Source organism: Phoxinus phoxinus (genome assembly GCF_949152265.1).
Source record: "Phoxinus phoxinus genome assembly, chromosome: 24".
Taxonomy (NCBI): domain Eukaryota; kingdom Metazoa; phylum Chordata; class Actinopteri; order Cypriniformes; family Leuciscidae; genus Phoxinus; species Phoxinus phoxinus.
Window position 1 is genome coordinate 10,790,618 of NC_136899.1, and position 24,092 is coordinate 10,814,709.

Here is a 24,092-nt window from a genome sequence, read left to right on the forward strand (position 1 = left end):
TTTTTTTTATTTTAAATTGGCGGTCTTTTAGGCATAGGCATTATAGGCATTGCTTTTTTTTTTTTTATAATTTTTGTTTGCACCAAATTAAAACACATGATAAAGCCACACTGCTCACATGCTATTAATTGGTTTGTAGGTCTGCATAAATATAATTCATTTAAGAATGTTGTAATGATAGAGGTAGCCATGAAAGTGCGTATCTACCACGAATGTTATTTCTCGTAGGCCTACTATTTATACGCCAAAAATTATTTTTGTATGCATATGTTACGCACTGAAAACACTTGGGTAGGATTGGGGTGGCCGGGTAGTGCGTGCGTATTACACGCCATAGAGTGCGTATCATATGTAGGCCTACGCGAAAACTGCGTATCATATGCACGCCAAAAATATTTTTGGCGTATAAATAGTAGGCCTACGAGAAATAACATTCGTCGTATAGATACGCACTTTCATGAGATCGTGTGGTGCAATTTATCATTTAGGCCTAAATTAAGAAACAATGTATTGTCTATCTAGCTATAAAAATGAGTAACCTACACTCAATTTTTAATAGGCTAATGTCCAAGAATATATCCTATTTGATCTTGAACATTTGGTGTTTCAATGGTGTGCTGAATTTCGACTCTACAGAAGCTTCATCTCTCGCGCAACTGAGATCGCCCCCTACTGCCAATATTCAGGATTTGACCAAAATTTGTCATTGTGAGAATGGAATGGAAAGTCACATTTTGCACACTTTAGTTCCACTCATCGATGGCAGACTGATATATTGCGTTGAGTCTCGGATGTCTCTTTTGGACAGTCATATTTTTACGAGTCTTGTGAAACTGGAGATGCGTGCGAGTGCATGGGTGAAGGCGGTCCCGCTAGAGTTCCCGGGGCCCCACACGACTCATCCTTCAAATCCCCGGACGTGATGGAGGAATCCTGTTCGGGATCCACTCCTCTGGCTCTCCTCTTGTCCTCCTCCTTTTTCCACTTCATGCGTCGGTTTTGGAACCAGATCTTGATGTGTCTCTCGGTGAGGCTGAGGGTGAGCGCGAGCTCCACGCGGCGTGGGCGCGAGATGTACTTGTTGAAGAGGAACTCTTTCTCGAGCTCGAGCAGCTGCGCTCTGGTGTAAGCAGTCCGCGTGCGCTTGTTCTCCTCGGCCTCTACCATGTAAGGGCCTAAAACACAAGCAGCCACATGAGTGACATTTTTAGTAAAGTCATATTTTCGTCATTTTTCTCGCTGTCACACCATCTGCCTCTGAGGACATTACAGACTAAAACAGTTATCTGATTGCCTAAAATGTAAAGGGTCAGAACCAGTTCAGTTTGAAGTCCTGCGACTGTCTAGCTACTATGGAAAATTCATGATAGGCTAACCATTAACCATTCCTGATTTAAATTCCTAAAACGACATGTTTCTGACAGTGTTGTGTCGAATTATGCCTTTAAGCAGCCTCTCCTGAATCAACAATTTCTGAAATAATTATTTTAGGCTATCTGAACTGAACACTAGAAATATTTGTAACCAGCTGTTTCAGCAATTATATCCTCTTTTGTTTTCTTACCAAAAACAAATTAAGGAATTAAAATTGGTCTTTAAAAAATGCAGTTATTTAAAGCAAAAGAAATCAAGAATACAATTCTGCATTGGTCTATAAATGTCACGCTTTTGGAGACCTTTCAAGTGTCAAGGAACATCGTTTTTAATCCCAAAATAATCATATTAATTATAGGCTACAGGCTAATATTTTTTTTTTAATAATAATTGTATAGACCAAATTCGATATAGTGAATTATTTTGTTGTCATTGTACTTTTTACTATTTTTTTAATCATTTTATTTTATATTAATTTTAATCATAATCACATTTTACAATACATTATAGCCGAACAATATATTGTTCTCAAAATTATCTTGAATGTGAATAGTTAAAAAATAACCAGGCAGCTTAATTAACTAGTTAATTAACTATGCAATATAGATGTATAGGGCCAATGAATTTAAATATTCTAGAGTGAAGTAAAGAAACAAAAACTAACATTCTTCATTTCTACTGCATGGGCGATTTTGGACGTGTATCCTAAACTGTAGTAGCCTAAGACCCCAAATATTGCTGAATTATGACTGCTCTAACGATTTAGATCATTAGAAATATTATAATTATCTACTTCCAAATGGAGATTTCGTTTGAGAATTTGAAAATCGTGCGGATGAATTTGACATTAGGGCCTGCATTCGTTTTAATAAAAGTTATTTGGTAAACCAGTAAAGATTAATGACCATATAGGCCTACGAGTTACCTGTCCACTGTCCTTTCCATGCGTGTGAGTGAGATTTAGTTGACTTCATCCATGGGAATGGGAGATGGTACCTGTTCCGATCCCCGCACAGGTCAAGAGAGTCTCCGTAACCCCCGAGCGTCTGTAGAGATGTCTGTGGAGTCTGAGGAAGATGAAGATGAGGCCCTGCTAGATCATCCCGGGTCGACATGTTATAAGAGGTAATGTCGGTAAGATTTGGCTGGTCCTGTGCGCCCAATGACGGTGAGGCGTAGACGGACTGAGTCTGTCTACTCATATACAGACACGGTGGAGGGTTTTGGCAGTAGTCCTCGTTGGGGTGTCTTTGGAAGGCGCAAGAGTCCTTGTACAGATGGTTAGGTGAGTAATAGTGCTCTTCCCGATTCATGATTGCCACAGACCGGGGAAACCGTGCTGTACTCGAGCACATGAGCCAGCGCCCTGCCCCTGATCAGGACCTCTGCTCTACCTGCAGTCTGAGCGTCTGGCGCCGCTCTAGGGCCTCATAGGTGTGCCACCGGGACCATGTGACCCTGCTGCACCATCGCTTTCACTGTTTACACAAAGCTGTCAACTGGCAGTAGATTCTGTTCATGTTTCCTTTTGACTGCCCCGCGGTTTGACAATAATTGAACAGAACTGACCATGCTCAAATCAATGCCCTTGGCAAACACTCTCTGTTTGCTTGCGACTATATGTGCTACACCTGCAGTTGTACTAGCCTACTACAAAGACAGGTGAATCGGGGTATCCGTATCTGCTCCCCGCGGAAAAGCTGCCACTTTTCATTGAATACCGACCCGGTAAAAAAGAAGATAAAAGCTACTTGAAAGTGCTTGATAAAGCAGTTAGTTGTATGGTTGGGGGCTCTAATTGTCTTCTTATCAACTTTCGAGGAGAGACAGGATCGATTCTTACTGATCAGGAGAAAATTCATCAAACCCATCTGATTTTTTATATTTTTTTACAACAACGTAAGCAGCGTGCGAGTTGAGCTGTATCATCGGTTAGGGAGTCTTATGGTGCGTTCACACCGGACGCGAATAGCGCGTCAGGCGCGAGTGATTCCAATGTTAAGTCAATGCAAAGACGCGTTACGCGCGTAAAACGCGTGTAACGCGTCTTTGCATTGACTTAACATTGACTATCACTCGCGCCTGACGCGCTATTCGCGTCCGGTGTGAACGCACCATTAAAATGCATAATCCTTTCCATATGTGCAGGCTAAATTTTAAACAAGATTTAAACTGTAATGATATTTAATGCGTATTTTCACCTCGGTAAATATATGCGAGTGAATTCGTCCAGTTCGCTTGAGGAGGTCACCATGGTGAACGTGATTTTCACCAACAACATGTTCCTGGATCAACATCTTTATTGATCCTGGAACAACATTTCAATCAACCAATCAGATTTGAGGGACAAGTGTACAGTTTATGTCGAGTTTTGTCTCAGTGTTATTCATAATTTTCCTCTGATTTTATGGATCATATAGGGTTAGGTTTAGAGGAAGGGTTAGGACTACATTTTCAGACAGGGATGTTGATCCAGGAATAGGCTATAGCCTCTATAGCCTATCTTACTCGGAAAATCACAATGACCAAGCCAAGCCTAAGGTTTCGGGTGATTATTCGAGATATAGCCTACATATCACACATGTATAGCTAAAAAATAAGTTTTAAAAAGTATTTAAAATAATAGCTGATTGACGTTTAGCTTATGGTGCCTGTTCGAATTTGTGTTATGCGAGTCCCCCTTTATCAGACTGCGCCCCAAAACTATTGCCTACGTATATTAAGAGCCCCCTTAAGTATTTGTCACGTAAAATATGAACACTGGTGACAAGGACAATCATTACCTACACACATAAGCTACATCCCAACTGTTGTCTTCAACCAAGCTTACCTGCCATTAAGCACACCCGCCCACGGTCCATTACACTAAAGTCCTCGTGGTTAAATAAAAACGAGCTGTTCGGTTTAAACGAATTAACATGGAGAGTGAAACGAAACTCAATTAGTTAGAGATGTGTGCGTAACGTGCGCGCACCGGGCGGTCCGCTGTTTGGAGAGGTCAGACCCAGAGACAAACGGGCAGCAAAAGGGTGATTGGAATTTCCACAAGTCTTTTATGCTAAAAAACACGTCCAAAACAATCAATCATTTTCCATTTAATATATTAAAATAAGCGTTATTAGTCTACATTTATATTTTTTCTTAATTTTTAAGAGGGCTGGAATTAAATTCGTCAAAATGTCTCTATTAGGTTAGGGTTTTTTTCCCCTCACATTACACAAAAAACAACTTTCATCACAAAATGTGTTGCATTTCATATAGTAGCCTATCACGATTAGTAAAAGTAACGGAAGAATCACATAGGCTACGTTCTTTTATATTTAGCCTATAAAAAGATTGAAACATTTGTATTATGTTCAAGCAACATTGGAGTGGAGACTGTATGACATAGTGCTGTGTTTACATGGGCCTCTTCAAATGACAATAATGGCACTTTCTCTGCTATCTTAATGGGGCTCTCATGCGATATCATAAAGTTCAGGTAAATCCATTCCTCGCAAATCAAGCCTTGTAACGACGCTTAATGGTGTTTATATATGAGCTCTTTTGAAAAGGGAAGGAAACCCTTATCCGCGACTATTTTCACAATGTTGAAAGAGCACAAAAGGTTTTATGAAGCGTGAGTGAGACGACGCAATTTGGAAGTATATCCATGGAAGGTTTTAAGTGGAATAATGGTGCAAAGTGATATTTAATGTAGCTTTGCCATGCCATAGAGGAAATACACAACTTAAGGCACTGGTACATAAAATCGGCTATAGCAATTAAAATGCGTTTTGAAACTTTAGATAAAATGCAATAAACCAGTTAGGGGACACGCAAAAGCGTTCTGGAACCACTTGTATGTTTGAGTAGGAGTAATGTGTAGCTATAAACGAGTTCAGCAAAGATAAATCATAATGGTACAATTGCGTTATATAAAACGATAGTAATCAAATGTTGATAAACCCGGCCTGCACCCACAAGATGCTTCGTCTATTAAAACAGTAAAGGAGAACGCAGTTTTTGATACACGTGTATGATCGTTTTTTTATTATTTTTTTATTATCACAAATGTGTATCTTTTGTCAAATCAACTTATAATTAATGTTATTAATGAGTTTCTATTAAACCATGTCCTATATATATATATATATATAGCCTATATATATGCACACACTGTAGCTGACCACGCTGCATGTTTGGGTCACGAAGGTGTTTGGTTATTTGTATGTATTTTGTTTTGTACTTGTATGTCTATTTCAATTTATATACAGCATATATATGTTTATGTAAATTACTTTAATTATACTGAGTTTGCACTGAAGAGTTCAGTTACATTTTCTGAATTCTGAGTGGCAGTTAGTTGAGAGTTGCCATGACGACTGTGGCGCATCCTCATTCCTCAAACAACACAGAGGACCACTGGAATAACACAGTTTTGTCTCTCTCACTCTCATTTATTACTAAAGGTTAGTAAAAAAAAAATCATCAAATTTCAGAAAAAAGAACTGTTATTCAGATGCTTTGGCATCTACTATTTTAGTTCAATTGGGTGTTCGTTTATTAATGATTTTGGGTATAGTTATATAATAGAAAAGTCTGTTAGTGTATCATCTTTGTCTCTCTCACTCTCATTTATTACTAAAGGGAGTAACATTAACAAGTTACTACATTATATATAAACAAAACAAAACATCAGAAGATACATTTGTAAAGCACAATAAGGATTTAAAATCGTTCTGAAAATCGGACTCTTTCAAGTTAAACAAATAAATAAATAAACACAGGCTTTCTCAATCAAAATCTGTCTTAGTTGTTTTTAAAATGCTATTTTAATAATATTGGTCATCAAAATATATAATGCATTCCCAAAACACATTTTCCGTTGAATGTGTTCCGTCATTCTTTCTTTCTGTCAGTGTATTTTTTGACATCTGGAGAACTGTCCCGCACTGGTGAGCGCGATCGACTCCTATCTGACTTCCGGGAGAGGCTGGGGGAGTGGCTTCTGGATGATGAATGATTGCGTGTCGAAGAGCGGTGTTTTGAAGTGTGAGAATGAGAAGAAGAATTGTTTCTTCTGTGTGAATCGACTTTTTGGTGATTGCACTTTTCACAGTCTGTTTTACGATGTCTTTCACAAACTCTGTGTTCATCCCTTCCTCTCTCAGAAGTACGAGTCAGAGCAGAGGAACGAAGAGTGTTCAGCAGAAAGCGCTTGTTTGTACTTCCCAGCGGACATTTCATCCTAGAATACAGCGATTTAACCAGCTTTGAGACGCAAAATACATAAGGGAATTACACATTCATTTATTTATGATAAATAAAGCTTTCTGACATGATCTACACTTACCAGCCAGCAGGACCCATTGTCTGGGCACGGACTTTAGCTCTATTCGCTTCTTTAAGGAGCTCATCCACTGCTTTCCTGTGGGAGGAAGGAATATTAACAGGATTTAAAGAGTGACCTAAGGACCCGAAACATTTACTGTTTCATTGACAATCCTGATTGCAGCAGGGACAAGAAGATTCAATATTTCTATATTGCTTAGTTGTATTCACAGTACTTCTTTAAGGCAGTGGCACTGTAATATGATACATGGCCATACATTATTACCTAACGTTATACATCTTCACCTATTTTTTTTACAGTCTATGATCTTCACTGACCGTTAGCCTATAGTGTTGCACACCTAGCATAACATGTTAAACTAACCCTCTGAATTGGTTGAAAACAAAAATATATATTTAGGATATTCATACCTCTCTAGTTCATTATCATCCATGATTTATTTAAACTTTAACGGCATTCAATTAAATTACAATTCGTTTCGACTCTGCTTGCTTGCTTGCTTGCTTGCTAGCTGCTGCTGTTGTTGTTGTTCCACTTGAGGACCCAAATTAGGACCCCGTTTGACTAGCTCAGTCCCACTCCCAACCTAAATAACCGATGTAAAAATATAATCTGACGTCAGTTGCGTACAAAAGCATGACGATACATTTTCAAACGAAAAATATGAAACATTTCTGTACTTTGAATTAACAAGTACAACATTTATTTGCGACACTTGGCTGACGTTATGCTCTACGATCGCATTTCAATCAGGCACCTAAATGGTCACATCTGCTATTCGATTGATAGCTTGCTTGCTGAGTTCGGAACCACATACTGACATACTACTCCTACTATTTTTACCATGCCTTTCTATGGCAGGAAAAGTTAGAGTAGTATGCGGTTCCGAATTCAGCAGCGTGAGCGCCCGTATCTGCCCAACGGAACGGGGCCGGTGTCGAGAAGGACGACTCATTTCTGCGAATCGGTTCTCTTGAACAGTCCGTTTGAACGAAACTGTGCAAAATGATTCAGTTGTTCTTTACGTCATTATGTGGTCCCCTGGCATATTTCATGCTCTAAAACGTTCTTGTTAAGACGCATGTAGGCACATATTGCTATTTATTGCGTTTTTCGATATTTTTGATAGGCTATGGGTGTTTATTGTCATGTGTCTTAAATTTGTTTCCACCCTGATAAACCACGGATCCCACTAATTGTAACATACATTTAATTTGTATTTACAACAAACAAAACTAAAATTCCTTTACATCCCTTGGTAATAATTATTTAGGCTATATTTTAAAATAATTAAAACTAACTTTGGTTTGCGTTTGTAGATACAATTCAATACAGTTTAGTCATACACATGGGCCTATTCCAGAGCATTTTATTTGTAACATTTTTGCTATTCGGCTGTAAGGTAACTTATGTAAATTAAATCCTTAGTTCACTCCAAATGATGTTACTGTCAGAGACGCGGTTCTCGGTTCAATGAGTCGGTCAGTTGTTGATTCGAGAGCCGTTCGGACCGATTCATTTCAATACGTCTGCAGAGTATACGTGTATTGTTCAGACCAGTATCACGAACTGGTTCGACTGATTTGTTCAAAAGAGCCGACTCAAATGAATCATTCGTTCACGAATCGGACATCGCTACAAGACAGATACGGGGGTGTTTTGACGTGCGGATGCGGCTCGGGCAAGCTGCGGTGGATGTGATTGAGCTCCATGATTCTCCCCTCTCGGGGCCAGAGTTCACACCATCCAAGGGGAACGCGAATAGGTAATGTAATTCAAATACTCATATTATTACTCGCTGATCCTTTATTACTACACATATATTGCTAGATGCCATTGTCGTCCATTGTACAGGCGATGGCTCAGACAGAGAGAGACATTAAACGAAAAATTTACAGCGAGCCGCTCTGTACCAGAAATAATGAGATATCGATATTTGTATGTGTCATAGATCCGGATTGGATACGCCTTATTAACGAGACAATTCATGCAGGTGGCATCCACAGACATTTTAATTCAGCAGAGAAAAAGCGCCGTTATTTCTTTCCCCCCCCCCCCCCCCCCCCCCTCCATTAATTTATTTTTGTTGCCTACCTGTTTGTGAATGTACAACCTTTCAGAAAATTAAGGTCAATGTATTGATTTGGAAAACATGCGCGTGATGGGTGTCAAAAATGGTGGTTTGTGAATAGATCTGGACTGCAGAATGGAAACATGTCATTTCTATTGAAAGCCGTTTGCTCAATAAATAAAGACTTTATGGATGTGCATATCATTCTACATGGAAAATGTCAGATATTGCTTGCTTCCTTGGTAGATGTTTAAAGATCAGGCATTAATTCTATTGTTTTATGGCAGTTCAGCTGAACAAACATTTAATTCTTCATCCGCCAGATAAGCGTGAATGTGCCATTTTGCAAGTGAGAACAGAGACAACTGTGACAGCTTAAGATACAAGGATACAACAAGTGAGTGGCCTTGTCGAACATCCCTTGCGGTCAATATCTAAACACTCCCTTGTGATTAAAAGTCATCAGAGAATCAACATAGAATAGGAATACCAATGGCAACTGCCCAAAGGCCATTCAGCCTTATGTAATGAAGTCCCACATCATGCTATCAAGGGATGAGGTTTAAGTACAAGCTGCTTCGTTTAGATCAGACTATCCATGTTGCAACATAACAGTGTGCTGGACGAGTGAGCATGGGTATGTGTGTCTGATGAGACGTTGACAGGGCTTTGTAGTGGGAACAGAGGAGCCTTGTGTCCTCATGATTTATTCATGTCCAGCTGCAAGATAAAAACAGAGGCAGGTAGTCACAGAGATGCCGTTGACAGACCAAGCGTGGGGCTGGTCATGGACGCACAGCTGTCGGATGCTGCTGTGAATACAGGCGAAGGTTGTAGTTATTGTTGGCCCAATAGATTGCCCCCTGCTGTTTGGTGGCCTTAAAAAAGCCAATTATAAAAGGTGTAGTTCAGGGGTTTTCAGTCTTTTAGATGCCACGGACCCCAAATCCCCCCACTCACGTACAGTACCTTTCAAAAGTTTGGAAACATTCATTTTTTTATGTTTTGAAAGGAGTCTATTATGCTCACCAAGGCTGCGCCTTGCATTTATTTAATCTAGTAAAACAATAATATTGCGAAATACTATAACTTAAAATAACAGTTTTCTTTTTATATATTTTAAAGTGTAATTTATTCATGTGGTCAAAGCTGAATTTTCAGAATCATTACTCCAGTCTTCAGTGTCACATGATCCTTCAGAAATCATTTTAATATGCTGATTTCGTGATTTGGTGTTCAAGAAACATTTCTTATTATTATTATCAGTGTTGAAAACTGTTTTTTCTCTCTTTTTTTGCTACTGTGACACTGAAGACTGGAGCAAGGATGCTGAAATTCAGCTTTGAGATCACAGGAATAAATTATTTAAAAAAAAAATTGTATAGTATTTCACATTACTGTTTTACTGCATTTTTTTATTAAATAAAGGCCCCATAAAGGCCTCTTTTTTGTGTATAAAACTCAATTTACAGTGTAGAAAATATTATATGGAAAATATTCCACTACTCACTATAGTACTGTACTGTTAGATGTATTATTTAATTAATCACATAAAAAAAACAAAAAACATTTTAATTGTTTTAGGTGTTTTAGATTATCTTATCTTATCTTATTTTTTATTATTTGTTTGATTTTTTATACTGTTTTTCTCTAAACTTCTCCATGGAGCCCAGGTCTAGTTCACACAAAAATGAAAGTTTTTTTCACACCTTTATGACTTTATTTCTTCAAGCTAAGGCGGACATCAACATTTTCTGTGAATAATGACTGCAACAAACGACCTGAAATCAAATAATATGAAAAAGTATTGAAATGATACTTTTCAGAAATTCACCTTTTGTGTTCCACTGAAGAAAGAAAGTCAAACAGGCTTGGAACGACATGATGGCGAGTAAATATAGACAGAATGTGAACCTTTCTTTTCAATTTGAAATGTATCGAAATTAGAAACAGGGCTTTCAGAGGAATGATTTTAATTATAATCTAGTAGATTTTGATTAATATTTGTATTTAATAACTTGAAGTAGTTTGCATTCCACCCCATCCACCCTTGTTTTTATGAACAAATCTGTTCAGATCTTATACAGTGACTGTTTTTCTATCTTCTTCTCTTGCCTCTCATCTTCTCACTTTCACATCCAAACCTCTTGACTCTCTGCTCCCTGCTGCAATCCTAGATAATTCTCTCTCAGCGGGATTGAAAGATTGCTCCGGGCGAGAGAGCAAGAGATTACACTGTCAGATTAATGTGCAGGAGTAAACCCACACTGCTCTGCAACATAATCTCATCCACACAACACATTGCACACAAACACTCTCTCGTTCACAACAGTTACCTCACTTCTTCTCTCCGACCCTTCAGAGTGATGTCACACCGTCTACCAGGGGGTGGCCGTCCCCTGCCGGAGCCACACAGCCTCTGACGCCCATGGGGCGGACACCCCCGTCACCAAGATACTGAGTGCGTGTAGCCGAAGCCGAGCGCGATGGGCAGTCTGGGAGAGGGAGTGGACCCGGGCATGGTGAGCGAAGCTCTTCTGGAGGCCCTTTGCTCTGAATGTGGACAGATTCACCGCGCCTGGGAGAACCACCTTTATAACTATCGTTTGGAAGTGGACGATGATTTGGTGTGCCACATCTGCCTTCAGCCGTTGGTTCAGCCCCTGGATACACCATGTGGCCACACCTTCTGTGCCCGCTGCCTGCGCAGCTTCCTGCAGGAACGGGACTTCTGTCCGCTGGACCGTGCGCATCTGCAGCTGCAGGTCTGCCGGCGCTCCAGCATCCTGGTGCACAAGCTGCTGGATAAGTTGTCGATCACCTGTCCGCTCACGCCCTCCTGTTCTCTCAGCATGCCACGCTGTGACCTGGAGGCACATCTCAAACACAGGTAAGATACTCACACTTGCTCACGCACAAATATTCACATTCAAATATATCATCTCAAATGCTAAACCTGTTGAAATCAAGAGCATATCTAGCCTTTCATCAGTACTGGGGCACAAAAAAGGGTTCCCATATTTTGATAGTTTTTTAAAATACTGCCTTGGATGTAAATCATCTTTAAGACATCTTTAATCAAATTGACATTGACAATCATTGGAAGACATTTGCAAGTATTTTGTTTCTTACAATGGATTGTAGGATCCTACGAGTATCTCAGTGGGAGAAACCACTGTGAACGATTCAGTGCATGAGTGAACTGTCCTTATTAATCAAACTGAATCATGAACAGTTTCAGACCTTTTTGCAAACCCATTTGACTGATTAGATCAAAAAGAGTGATTCATTTGCGGATCTGGCATTGCTAAACATACAAAATACAACTTGATTGAAATATTATCAGAGAAAATGATTCCGAGGTCGGTTTATAGTAATCTTTGTCTACTAATAAGGATTTATGAGTAATATTTTATGGTATTTTACTGATGCTTGTGCCTCAGGAAAAAGGGTCTAGTGATGCCCCTGGCTGAAAAATCATTTTACGCATTCTTGTATTATTTTAACAGTAGAGCCTGGTGCTTGCAATGCCAAGCTCATGGGTTTGATTCCCATTGAATGCAAGAATTGATCAAATGCATTCCTTGAAATTAATGTAACTCGCTTTTCTATAAAAGCATACCAATTGAGTACACAAACACAAAACTTAGAGCTATAGGCATAAAATCGTTTTTCCTTTGCAGCCAAGAACCACCCAGTTAAACATGAAGGATTCATCTGACTGGGATGTAAAGCAATTAACTACAGTGGACTTATTTTAAAGACGCTTTGAAATTGCTTCACATGTGCAGTTTTCTTTCTTTCAATGATATATTCACTCATTTGGTAATGTTTAGAACTACACTAGCATGTTGGTGGCCTCAAATCTAACAGATTTTCACGCACCATTGTGGTGTACCATTACAAGTAAAAACCTGATCAAAATGCAGAACACATTTTAATAATTAGCTCAACTTGAGCATAAGCACGTCTGCCGGGCTTTTGAGTCAGAACCACTCTCATACACAGGTATCTGTTAGAGTTAGAATAGAAATGATGCCTAGCAGACAAAGGCTACTGTGACTTTCTTGTGAGTGGAGCCTTCTAGGGTTGATCTGACTTCCTATCTGGGGATTATTTGCCCCTTCGTCATGTGATGGGAGATTAGTCAGTCCTAGTGTAATGCACTGGACAGCAGCAGTTTCATATTCTCTTCAGCCATGCTGGGAAACTTCAACTCTAGAAACCTTTTCAACCACTTCTTCTGTGAGACTGCCAAGGGCAATCCAGAGCTATGGTGAGTTAGAGAGTCCAGCGTGGTATTTTGTTCTAAGAGTTGGCAGGACTGTGTGGTTTGAGAGAGTGGTATAAATTTGGAAATTAGTTCTGGTGCAAAAGATAGAATTGAATGGTGTCTTTGGATGAACTGAAGGTCTTGGCCTACTAAGGGTTTGAAGTCTGAAGCCAAACATCAGTTGAATAGTTCAAAGTTGAGTTAGTTCACAAATCAGAGGACAACTTCTTCTTTTTTTGCTATAATCATCTGTTTTTGTAAAAACAAGTAGAAAGGTGGAAATTATCAAAGTTTTGCCAGATCATTCATAGACAATTATTGCAAGAAAGTTTTATTTATAGCTCAAAGGAAAAGCACCCAAGGAGATTAGCTAACCTTAACAAGGCACTAACGCCTTCCTAAGAGAAGGCTGAGAGTTACTGCTAGCATTAGCCATCTTCTCTTAGCTTTGTTGACAATCGGTGCTTTCTTGTTATACTATGAGACCTCAGCATGTAATACTATCCTACAGGTCTTTGTCCTCATTGATGCGTAAAATAATTAATTAGCGCTGTTAATTGTGTGACAGTTATGTTTGTAAAATGCTGCAATACTCCTAGCTCAAAGGCAAAGAAAAATCCCAGTTTCACAGGACCAGTGTTGTCATTGCTAACTAAAACGAAAATAAAATATAAGATGTAAAACTTAAACTTAAAGGGGTCATGACATTTGAAATTTGCCTTGATCTTTTGGTATATAAGAGGTCTTTGTACCATTAAAACGTCCTGCAAGTTTCATAGCTTAAGACTTCCTCCCCATTATAAACAAATCATTTATTTAATCAAGCTCTAAATACAGCTCGTTCTGGATCCATGGTAAGAAGTGACGTCACGGTACGAAGTGACGTACCAGCGTTTGCATATAGACCGCCTCCAGCACAAGACAACTACGCTTTAAGCGCAAGACAACTACGCTCATTTCGTATCATTGTCGCGCCCGCACGCTGCGCGCCTCACAAGTGTTCAGTCGACGGACAGCGAGTGGGTCTGTGTACAGGGAAATTACGATGCCATGCAGATGTGCTGTTCCTGGCTGTGGACAAACAACATCTTTGAATACGCTGCGAAAGATCCAGTCGTCAGGGAAAAATGGATACACTTTATTTTTTGCGGACGTCTCAGTCACGGCAGTGTTAGTTTAAGTGTTTGTTCTATACATTTGAAGGATGACTGTTTTGAGAACAAATCCCCAAATTATGCTGGCTTTGCCAGAAAACTGTTGCTCAAAGATAAGTCCGTGCCGACTATTCTGGGCTCAACAACGACGACGCAAACTGTAAGTAATGTATTTAAAACTTTAAACTACTTTTTAAATACGCTGAATCTGCAAATGTTCTGGCTGGGGGCGTTAATAATTGATGCATAGGCACTGACGTTAGCCAATCATAACAGTGGGCGTTAACACTTAACTCTTAAAGGGGAAACACCCCCCAAACAGACTGTTTGAATCAGAGGATGAGAAACAGGGTGGGAAAAGGTCATAAATCACTACATTTTAAAAGTTTTTTGTAAAAAAATATATAGTAATACTATAATTGCACCTAAGAGAACATAATAATAAAATAAAATAAAAACATGTCATGACCCCTTTAAAACAAAACAATGTTTGGGAATACAAGATCAGGGCCCTTACGTTCGGTTCCTGAAATAGCATCTGCCCTCAGGATGTAGTGCAAGGCTTCTTGTGTAATTTTCTTCCTTTTTCTTGCCCTTGTCCTCCACTTCATGTCAACCAGACCCCTGTGTACCAAGACTCCTGAATATTTTAGGTTAGGTTACTCAGTACTGAGTAACCTTTAACCTAAAATATTCAGAAGTCTGGGTACTACACAGGGCTGTGTTTATATTTTCATGACTATGTGTGCTTTTATATTTTCATGACTATTTTAAATCGAAATCGACCGAAATTAAGTCACAATCTCGAACTTCGAAATAAATAATGGAATAGTCTATGCTTTCCAATTGACTGAAGATACAAGTTATTGTTGTTATATTATGTTCTTAATAAATGTTTTAAATTTGAGAATGTAGTGTGGATTTGGAGAATCTTGACACCCCTAATGTGTGCGGGTCTAGGTGTCCTGGGACACAGAGCCAGCGAACAAAGCTAGATCAGACGCAGATGGAGGGAGGCGAAGACAGGGTCACGGCGACCGATCCCCCCAGATCGCCCCAGACTGAGATGAAGGAGAGTACACCATCACCACCGGCTGGATCCAACGCAGGCAACAATGTTCCTACATGGACAGAAGAGCCTGGCGTAGACAACCCCGCCTTCGAAGAAAGCACGGAAGAAGACAGTTAGTACCCTAAGTATAACTTTCAGAACACTCTATCAACAACTTGGTCACTCACTTGACTAAACACACAGTTGATTTTAATAGACATTACACTCTAAGGCCACTTTCACACACAGCACCAGAATATGGTTGTCAGTCCTTTTTGAGTTCTTAATACGGTTACGTTCACACACAGTTTACAGTGACAACCTGTAAAATTTCAGGACAACAAGCGCATTCTGGAAAACCCGTGCTGTTAGAATGGAACCGGATTGGACAACTAGTTGTCTGTCGTGTCCTACAGTGCTCTGCCTACCATTTATTGCTGATTTTCGTGTGTGGTTTCGGTAACTGACAGCAACGAAGAAGATAGGGTTTTAGATCCAGTCACTGTTCTCCAGCGGAGCTGCTCTCGTCAGTTTTGTGTGTTGCGCAATGCGCATACATGCAATTTTTTTCATTAGAGATTTGCATTAGCACATGTTGCTTAGCTGACAGTTGTTTTTTCAAAAAAGTGTTTGTAAAATGTAGCTGTCTTTCTTTTTCTCAAAGGTGTCCATGCTCTGGAGTGCGCTCCTCCACGCGTGAAGCGTCCTCTCAGCAACCCGTGCATCCATCTTCTCCGTACTGGTAGTTCAGCCTCTTCAGGATGGGACTTTGTTGAAACTTTGCCTCTTTCTGCTGAAGAAGGTGTGATTATTTCATATGAACCTAGAACCAAATCACTTTGTTTCTCTGAGATCCTTTGAAATCTTTGCTTGGGTTCCATAAGTCTCGTTCTTTAGGTTGTGTGAAACTTCCGTCTCTACCCGAGGGAGAAATCACAACTATTGAGGTTCATCGTGCAAACCCCTACACAGAGCTGGGCATAAGTATTGTTGGTGGAAACGAGACCCCCCTGATAAATGTGGTAATACAGGAGGTGTACCGTGACGGTGTTATAGCCCGAGACGGAAGGCTGCTGGCTGGGGACCAATTACTTCAGGTATTGCCGCTATGTTCCGAAATAACTGTCTGACTAAATAGCATTTTCACTGCTATTTACAGATCAGCCCTGATACTTTAATCAATCTCTAAAGAGCTCTAATGAATAGTAGCTGCAGAATGGCTACGAAGAGATGCAGTCTTTGCCACAGATACAGAACAGAATTCTTCAAACTGATATTCACCTAAATATGTGACGTGCTCCATCATTTTGAGTCGTTTTGACCCATAAAATACATTTTTAGTTTTATGCATTGACTGAAAAAGGAAACTCTTTGCTCTTTAATTATATATTTATTATGTTTTGGATCTTACTGTTAAGATATATTATTTAAATGGTGGCTGTCGTACTAATTCGTTTTTTGAGAAAATAGTCTCTAAAGATTCCAAATTTTATATATTCTATTCAAACATAAGCTACTGATTTTGTTTGAAAGAAATTAATACTTTTATTTAGCAAGGATGCATTAAATTGATAGATTAACAAAAGTTTTTTGTTTTATTTTTCAAATATTGTTCTTTTGAACTTTCTAGTCATCAGAGAATGAGAATTATTATTTTTTTATCTCAGTCAACATTGATAATAAATGTTTCTTGAGCAGCAAATCAGAATATTAGAATGATTTCTGAAGGATCATGTGACACTGAAGACTAAATTAATGATGCTGAATAAATAAATAAAATTAAATAAAAATAGAAACCAGTCATTTTGATCAAATAAATGCAGCCTTGGTGATAAAAAATTACAAATCTTACCGACCCAAAGACATCAATAACAGGTTAAGTAAAAACGTAATAATGTCAAAAAAAATTTAATATTATGAATGACGTCCTGAGGTAAATAAAATGTCAGATGGCATGTTATTCACAATCTATTTTCTTTCCGCATCTTGTTATCAGCACAATTTGAAAGCTGAACATTTATTTAATAAAAAAAAACACGTAAATCACAAGAAAAAAAAAAATCTTCACAAATAGCTCATTGCAGCTACTGACTCAAAATAATAGAGCACATCACATTGGTCAAACCAATTAAATCTTTCTCTACACTTCCCATTCGAGTGCAGGTGAACAACGTAGACATCAGTAACGTGTCCCATAACTTCGCACGCTCCACACTGGCACGTCCCTGCGCCACCCTGCAGTTGACGGTTCTGAGAGAACGCCGCTGCTCTGCCAGGCCACCTGTGGCAACTGCTACGCCCAAGGGCAGCCCTGCCAGCATACGCATCACCTTGCACAAGCGGGAATCATCGGAGCAGCTGGGGATCAAGCTGGTGCGGCGTACAGATGAAGCGGGTGTGTTTATCCTGGACTTGCTGGAGGGAGGGTTAGCCGCTAAAGATGGACGACTTTGCAGCAACGACAGAGTGTTGGCCGTCAACGAGCATGACCTGAGACACGGCACGCCTGAGCAGGCAGCTCAGATTATACAGGTAGAGAGAAAGCATCTGTGGGGGGCAGTTCAGGTCAAGATAAGGATGCTAGTAGACCTTTGCTTTGATAAATGATATTACAATTCTATATTTTTGTCGAAATAAATTACAAATAAAACACACACAAAAAAACACTGTAATTTTAAATGCTACATGGGAATTTAGGCATCACAGCATTATAATATAAAGTAATATTTGCTAAATGTTACATAACTATTATTATATTATTAGTAATTTAAAATGTTAATTTTAAGCGAGCAACAGGTGTTATTTTTAGTATTATATACTATTACTATAATAGGTATTCATATTTTGAATTAACGTATTTTTAAATTTTCAGATTTAGATTAATTTTAGATTAAGATTTAGTGCTTCTGTTATTTTATTAGTTTTTTTATAGATAGATAGATAGATATTTAATTAATTTTTATTTCAGTTGTAGTTTGTCATTTTAGTACTTTAGTATATGCCACAGCAAGATTTAAATTTTTCTTTAAAAATAGAAGAAATCATCATGCACAATTAAATGTCCAATATCAGCTGATACGATCAATGAAAAAAAAAAAATCAAACATCGGCCACTTACTAATATTACAGATATATATTCTGCATTTCTAAATATTGGCCGAAAAAAAATCTCATAGATTTATAATTTATTCAGATTTCAGCCACATCTTGAGCCCGGAAAACCAGACCTAGCAACACCTTAGCAACGACATAGCATCATCCTTACAACCAGCCTAGAATGACGGTGACTTTTGCACAGGCTCACCTTTTTTTTTTCTTCAGAAAATATAAATCTAGTTTCCTCTAGTAAATGTTCTCATAATAAAACAGCTATTGTCATCTGTGCAAATCTCAGTGGCTGTTTGGGACATTAGGACACTGCCGCCGCTGCCCTACTCAGAGGGTAATGTGATTGATAGTATCTTTATGTCTACGTGAGCTGCTTTCTCCCATCTGGCTGCCCCGATCACACAGAGAAAGGGCAGCTAAAGCATTATTAAGAATAGCACTGGCAGACAGCAGACTGTCTTTTCAATACAGGGGTGCCGCTATGGTTTCTATCGCTTGCCCTTCGGTTGAAATCATGTGCCAGGGTGTGGTCCCCATCGGGCCCCCTTTCTGTTCAGGGCCCTTGGAATTGTTCTAACCCCTCCCCCCCTCCATCACGGCACCCCTGGAGTAAGAGTATTAGCTATTTATACAGACCGCCTACTGTCATCTTCTAGGCTAGTGGAGAAAGAGTCAATCTGCTGATTAGCCGGTCCAGCAAGCAGACTATGGCCGTGCACACAGGCTCCACCTTGACCAGGGACATTTGGAGCCATGAACACATCCCGCCGCTTCCCTGCACTGCGACCCCAAGCCCTGTCCCAAGTCTGCACCTTGCCAGGTCTTCCACCCAGAGAGTGAGTACAAATGCCTGCAGCCAAGAGCGAGAACAAGTCTGTGTATGTTGCAGAATCTATTTTAGCTCTTTGAAGACGTAATTAGGGAGCCCTATTTCCGAAGCATCTGGGTAGCCTCCAGTTTTTCATGAGTTTACACCACAACCTTAATTACTCCTGGTTGGATCTGTTATGAGATCAATTATGAAGTTGAAGTAGAGCTGATCCCGTTGGGATGATGAACAGCACTCTACAGAAAGACACTCTATCAGAGTGTCAATTAAGAAATGGGCTTCCCTTTTTTCTTATCCACATCTGAGAGAATTTTAGATTGTGCTGCTTGTGTAAATATGAGCGTGTGTTGTAGGACCTCTCCCAGTGTGTGACCTGTAAGGAGAAACACATCACTGTGAAGAAGGAACCTCACGAGTCTCTGGGTATGACTGTGGCAGGGGGACGGGGCAGCAAGAGCGGAGAGCTGCCGATCTTTGTGACGAGCGTCCAACCCCATGGCTGCCTGTCACGTGATGGACGAATCAAACGTGGTGAGTTACATAAACCTCATTTTCTTTCTTAAATTAGCATCTATAATCCTGACCCAAGTTTGAGCAATTTATGCAGCTACCTATTACCTCTAATCAGCTATCCATTCATCAACATTGAGCCTATTTACTTTATACATATTCCTGGTCTTATTGTGTGTATGATTCAGTGGTTTATGTTTTTCTGAAAAAATAAATGTTTGTTTTTGGTAGTGAGAAGATTCGTAGGAGTTTTTGGGGTAATTTATCCAAATAAAAAGGGAAAAAAGAAATGAAATTCCACTGCCAAATAATGAGATCATTTTAATAATAAATAAATTAGGGATGTCCCGATCTGTATCAGCTATCCTAAACCCGATCCTTTTTTTTAGCTCCTTTAGATCCTTCAGTCAGCTGTCATGCAGGTGTGGTGTAGTAGATGGTGGCATAGATATATACATATATGCCTCATTAGCGGCCATTCTCTATGGGCCGCTATATGCCGTCGGCCATATTGGACTGGTCAAAGCTGGTTGGTGAAAACTCGAGAGTAAGTTGACTGTGTCTGCAACTGTAGTTAGATGCATGTATGAATATGTCTATAATGTCTGCAATAGACTTCAGCAGAGGATTTTGCGAAACTAAAACTAACACAATACAACAAGACGAAGGCATCAGCTTACACCATAATTTAAAACCTTTCATGCTGAGTTAATACATATAAAAACACAACCCAACACATTCACACCTCTGAAAGGTTATCCCATTTCTTTGGAAATTTAAATCTCGACGGTTTCACAACCAGAAGCTGCTCAATGTTGTGGCATCATTGATTTTTAATGTGAGTGACGACATGCTGACCGTTCCAAGATGGCTGGCATGCCGACGTGTCTGGAGCGGTTGAATGTGGGATGTATATATACATATCTATGTGTGGTGGTATGCACCTTTAAGTGAGCTTAAAGCTTCGTTCGAGCTTCTGTGTTTAGCATATTTGTATACAGATTTTAATAACTTTAATGTACTTGAAGTGTGCTCCAAGCACTAGGAAAATACATCGGATCGGGACTCTGTATCGGTAGATACTTAATATTCAATTACTTAGATCAGATCGGGGGCACAAAAAACTTGATTGGGACATCCCTAAAATAAATACATTTGAATTTTTTTTTTCAAAAAGTGTGTTTAGTGACTTTTTACTGGCAGAATAAATGCAATCCAATAATAGCCTTAATTAAATGTCAAACAACAATACTAAAACAAATACAAATGTTTAATTAAATCATATTTATAAAATACTACTGACAAATTGCATAATGTGTAACTTTCTTGCCATTTATTGCGGTAACTTCAAGCAACTTCACATTGTCTTAAGAACAACCAGTCCTTAACTAAACTTATTAAAGTTTCAGTTCGTTGTAAGCTGTTAGAGTTTGATTCACTAAAAAGAACTGACTCAAGAGTCATTTGTTTGTGAAACTAACTACACTAGTTGTGCTTTATGTGGTTGATTTAATAAAAAGAACCGAGTAATTAGAAGCATTGATTAAGTATCAGAATACACGGGTTGTGCTGTATATGTTTGATTCACTAAAAAGAACTGACTCAGAGTCATTCATTCGGGAATCACACTACACTGGCTGTGCTGTATGTATTTGATTCTCTAGAACTGACTCATTAGAGTCATTCATTTAGGAATCACACTACACTTGCTGTGTTTGATTTACTAAAAAGACCCAAGTAACTAGTCATTCATTTGAGAATCACACTACACTGTTTGTGCTATATGTGTTTAAAACACTAAAAAGAACCGTGTCGTGCATTCAGGATTCAGAATAAACTGGTTCTATGTGTTTGATTCACTAAATAGAATAGAGTCATTAGAATCATTTGTTTGAAAATAAGACTACACTGGCTGTACTGTATGTGGTTGATTCCCTAAAAAGAACCAACTCAGAGTTATTAGTTCTATAATCGGACTACACTGATCATGCTGTCTATTTCACGCTGTGGATTCACATTATATTTACCACAAGCTGTGGTGCTCCTGTCCTCTAGACAAAAAGCCCCCCCCCCCCAAAAAGGAAAAAACTGTTTCCCGCTTGTGTCTCTGATGATGAAGTGCACTGAAGTGAAACCTTGTCTCCATGGGGCTTCAGCCGTGATGCAGTCCTCTCTGTGTGGCTGTTTGGAGTGTCTCTTAGTGTCTTTGTCGTCTCTCATTGTTCAGGGGATGTACTGTTGAGTATTAATGGTCAGGATCTGACCTACCTGAGCCACAGCGAGGCAGTGGGCACTCTGAAGACCAGCGCCGCGTCCTGCTCTGTCCAACTGAAGGCACTAGAGGTCAGCACAGTTGAAGAACCGGGCCTGGACGAAGAGCTTCTCCCTCCGCACGAAAACGACTACGACGCAAGCTGGTCGCCATCATGGGTGATGTGGCTTGGACTTCCCAGGTAAATCAAATTTTGTATTTGGAAGATTGTTTGATGAGTGAAATAAAACAACAGCGTTATTCGAGTGGATGTAGTGTTGGAAGAGTCCAAATGGCTTTTCAGACTCCATTAAGAGACTTAAAAATAGCTTCCTCACCTTGCTGAGCACTGATCCAAATAACCCTAAAATAGCCAAATGCAATCTGGCCAGGACTACCATTATGCCAGGTTTCGTTTCGCCTACTTTTTTCCCATCCAAATCTGAGTGGAAACAGCTTTGAAGGGGGAAAAGGCAGCTATTTTGAGGACTTTTCTGTAAAATGTCTGTAGTGTTGATGTGTTTTGGATCAGCAGCTTTATGCAGTTAACCCATGAGGGGATTATGGCTGTGTCGTGATGTAAACAGCTGCAGATTATCAGATGAATCGCACATGTGGAGAAAACTTGCTCCTAGCCCATTTTAGCCTAGCCTCGGGTCATTCAGTCCAATCTCGCTCTTTCCTTTTCCCCTCTGTCCTCCCTTTTGTCCTTTATCATCCATTGCCTTTGCTTTGGCACCCTTCTGTTTCCTTCTCCCTTCCTGTCATTGTGCCAAATCCTCCATTTCTCTGTCTCCTACCAACATGCATCTGTTTTTCTGTTTCTATGTCTGTTGTCCCCTAGTATTTCAAGTAATCTGACATGCAATTTTTTTTCCTGTCAGCGATTAAACAAAAAAACGATATTTCCTGATGATGCACACTTACTTTCCACATTGTACTCTGTCACAGCTACCTGCATAGCAGTCATGAGATTGTCCTCCGCAGAAGTCACCCTGGCAGCTGGGGCTTCAGCATTGTTGGAGGTTATGAGGAGAACCACAGCAACCAGGCGTTCTTTATCAAGACCATCGTCCTTGGAACACCCGCTTACTACGATGGCCGTCTGAAGTGAGCAAGCACAACAAAACAAACAATAAACAATGAATTAATGCATCACGGCTAGATGATACAGCACTTTCAATATTACCTTGATTTAAGAAACTAAAGGAAATCCCACACACTATCAATACAATCAATGATTGAGTTCGAACAGTATGTTGTAGTATATGCCTGATGAAGGTCATGAGACCGAAACGTTGCTAATACATATTTTGTGATAGTTTTTGCAAGTATTGATAGTGTGTGGGATTTCCTTTTGTTTTTTAGATTTTACTTTTTGTGGTCTTCTCTCCTACACACCTATCTATTACCTGCAGGTGTGTGATGGTAATTATTAATTAATATTACCAATTAAAATGTGGAGGGAAAAAAACAAGAAAAAAATCTCTGACCATCAGTATTTCAAGATATTTTTTTGGTAAACACTATTTTTTTCGCTTACATATATAATTATTACATTTAGTGAATATATTTATTAATCACATTTTTTATTTTAAAATATAATTCATTATAATGTTTCATTATAGTCATAAAAATTTGTATTTATACATATTTAACACAATACAATACAAATTACCATTTTATATCACAGAACTTGCATGAAATTGATTGTTTTTAATACATCGATCTTACTGATATTATTGAGAACAATTGATCCATGTTTGTTTAATTAGATAGATAGATAGATAGATAGATAGATAGATAGATAGATAGATAGATAGATAGATAGATAGATAGATAGATAGATAGATAGATAGATAGATAGATAGATAGATAGATAGAACCAGTTGTATTAACATTATTCTCTACCACTGAGATTGAATCGATAGTGCATTGATATCATCACATTGCTTCTTTTTCCATCCAGGTGTGGTGACATGATAGTGGCGGTAAACTGTCTGTCCACGGCTGGCATGAGTCATTCCGCGCTGGTGCCTATGCTGAAGGAGCAGCGGAGCAGAGTGGCGCTTACAGTCGTGTCCTGGCCAGGAAGTCTGATCTAACCCCACCAGGGCACCATGCCTCACCTCATAT

General features: G+C 39.3%; 3 protein-coding genes across 5 annotated transcripts; 1 reads left to right on the top strand and 2 right to left on the bottom strand.

Moving 5' to 3' along the window:
• Positions 1-18: 18 nt before the first annotated feature.
• Positions 19-2,729, bottom strand: pdx1 (pancreatic and duodenal homeobox 1; the record flags this gene model as incomplete). The annotated part of the gene is made up of 2 exons (XM_079601769.1): positions 19-1,175; positions 2,300-2,729. 2 exons carry the CDS (start codon positions 2,727-2,729, stop codon positions 817-819), a joined length of 789 nt encoding a protein of 262 aa, XP_079457895.1. The 3' UTR covers positions 19-816.
• Positions 2,730-5,796: 3,067 nt separating this feature from the next.
• Positions 5,797-7,271, bottom strand: LOC306992230 (uncharacterized protein). Its single transcript, XM_079600884.1, has 3 exons — positions 7,120-7,271; positions 6,710-6,784; positions 5,797-6,604 (listed from the first exon to the last, which is right to left on the bottom strand). Exons 1-3 carry the CDS (start codon positions 7,140-7,142, stop codon positions 6,256-6,258), a joined length of 447 nt encoding a protein of 148 aa, XP_079457010.1. The 5' UTR covers positions 7,143-7,271; the 3' UTR covers positions 5,797-6,255.
• Positions 7,272-7,849: 578 nt separating this feature from the next.
• lnx2a (ligand of numb-protein X 2a) lies at positions 7,850-24,065 on the top strand. 3 transcript variants are annotated; one of them, XM_079600886.1, is made up of 12 exons: positions 7,850-8,024; positions 8,112-8,474; positions 11,143-11,670; positions 15,168-15,391; positions 15,923-16,060; positions 16,156-16,355; positions 17,422-17,790; positions 19,023-19,202; positions 19,549-19,726; positions 21,933-22,158; positions 22,944-23,066; positions 23,926-24,065. In XM_079600886.1, the coding sequence occupies exons 3-12, from the start codon at positions 11,267-11,269 to the stop codon at positions 24,059-24,061; spliced, it is 2,178 nt and encodes a 725-aa protein (XP_079457012.1). In that variant the 5' UTR covers positions 7,850-8,024; positions 8,112-8,474; positions 11,143-11,266; the 3' UTR covers positions 24,062-24,065. The 3 variants fall into 3 exon arrangements, with proteins under 3 accessions (XP_079457012.1, XP_079457011.1, XP_079457013.1); XM_079600885.1 differs by having other exon boundaries at positions 7,875-8,024; positions 22,908-23,066; XM_079600887.1 differs by lacking the exons at positions 7,850-8,024; positions 8,112-8,474; positions 11,143-11,670 and adding an exon at positions 11,689-13,056 and having other exon boundaries at positions 22,908-23,066.
• Positions 24,066-24,092: the final 27 nt, after the last annotated feature.

What these genes read in the sequence shown, in the direction of transcription:
- LOC306992230 (XM_079600884.1), bottom strand. Translation starts at nt 7,142, where the DNA reads ATGGATGATAATGAACTAGAGAG. An exon ending in GATGATAATGAACTAGAGAG is followed by an intron (nt 6,785 to 7,119) that starts GTATGAATATCC and finishes TTCCTCCCACAG; the next exon opens with GAAAGCAGTGGATGAGCTCC. An exon ending in ACAATGGGTCCTGCTGGCTG is followed by an intron (nt 6,605 to 6,709) that starts GTAAGTGTAGAT and finishes GCTGTATTCTAG; the next exon opens with GATGAAATGTCCGCTGGGAA.
- lnx2a (XM_079600885.1), top strand. Translation starts at nt 11,267, where the DNA reads ATGGGCAGTCTGGGAGAGGGAGTGGACCCGGGCATGGTGAGCGAAGCT. An exon ending in GAGGCACATCTCAAACACAG is followed by an intron (nt 11,671 to 15,167) that starts GTAAGATACTCA and finishes GTGCGGGTCTAG; the next exon opens with GTGTCCTGGGACACAGAGCC. An exon ending in CTGGGGACCAATTACTTCAG is followed by an intron (nt 16,356 to 17,421) that starts GTATTGCCGCTA and finishes ATTCGAGTGCAG; the next exon opens with GTGAACAACGTAGACATCAG.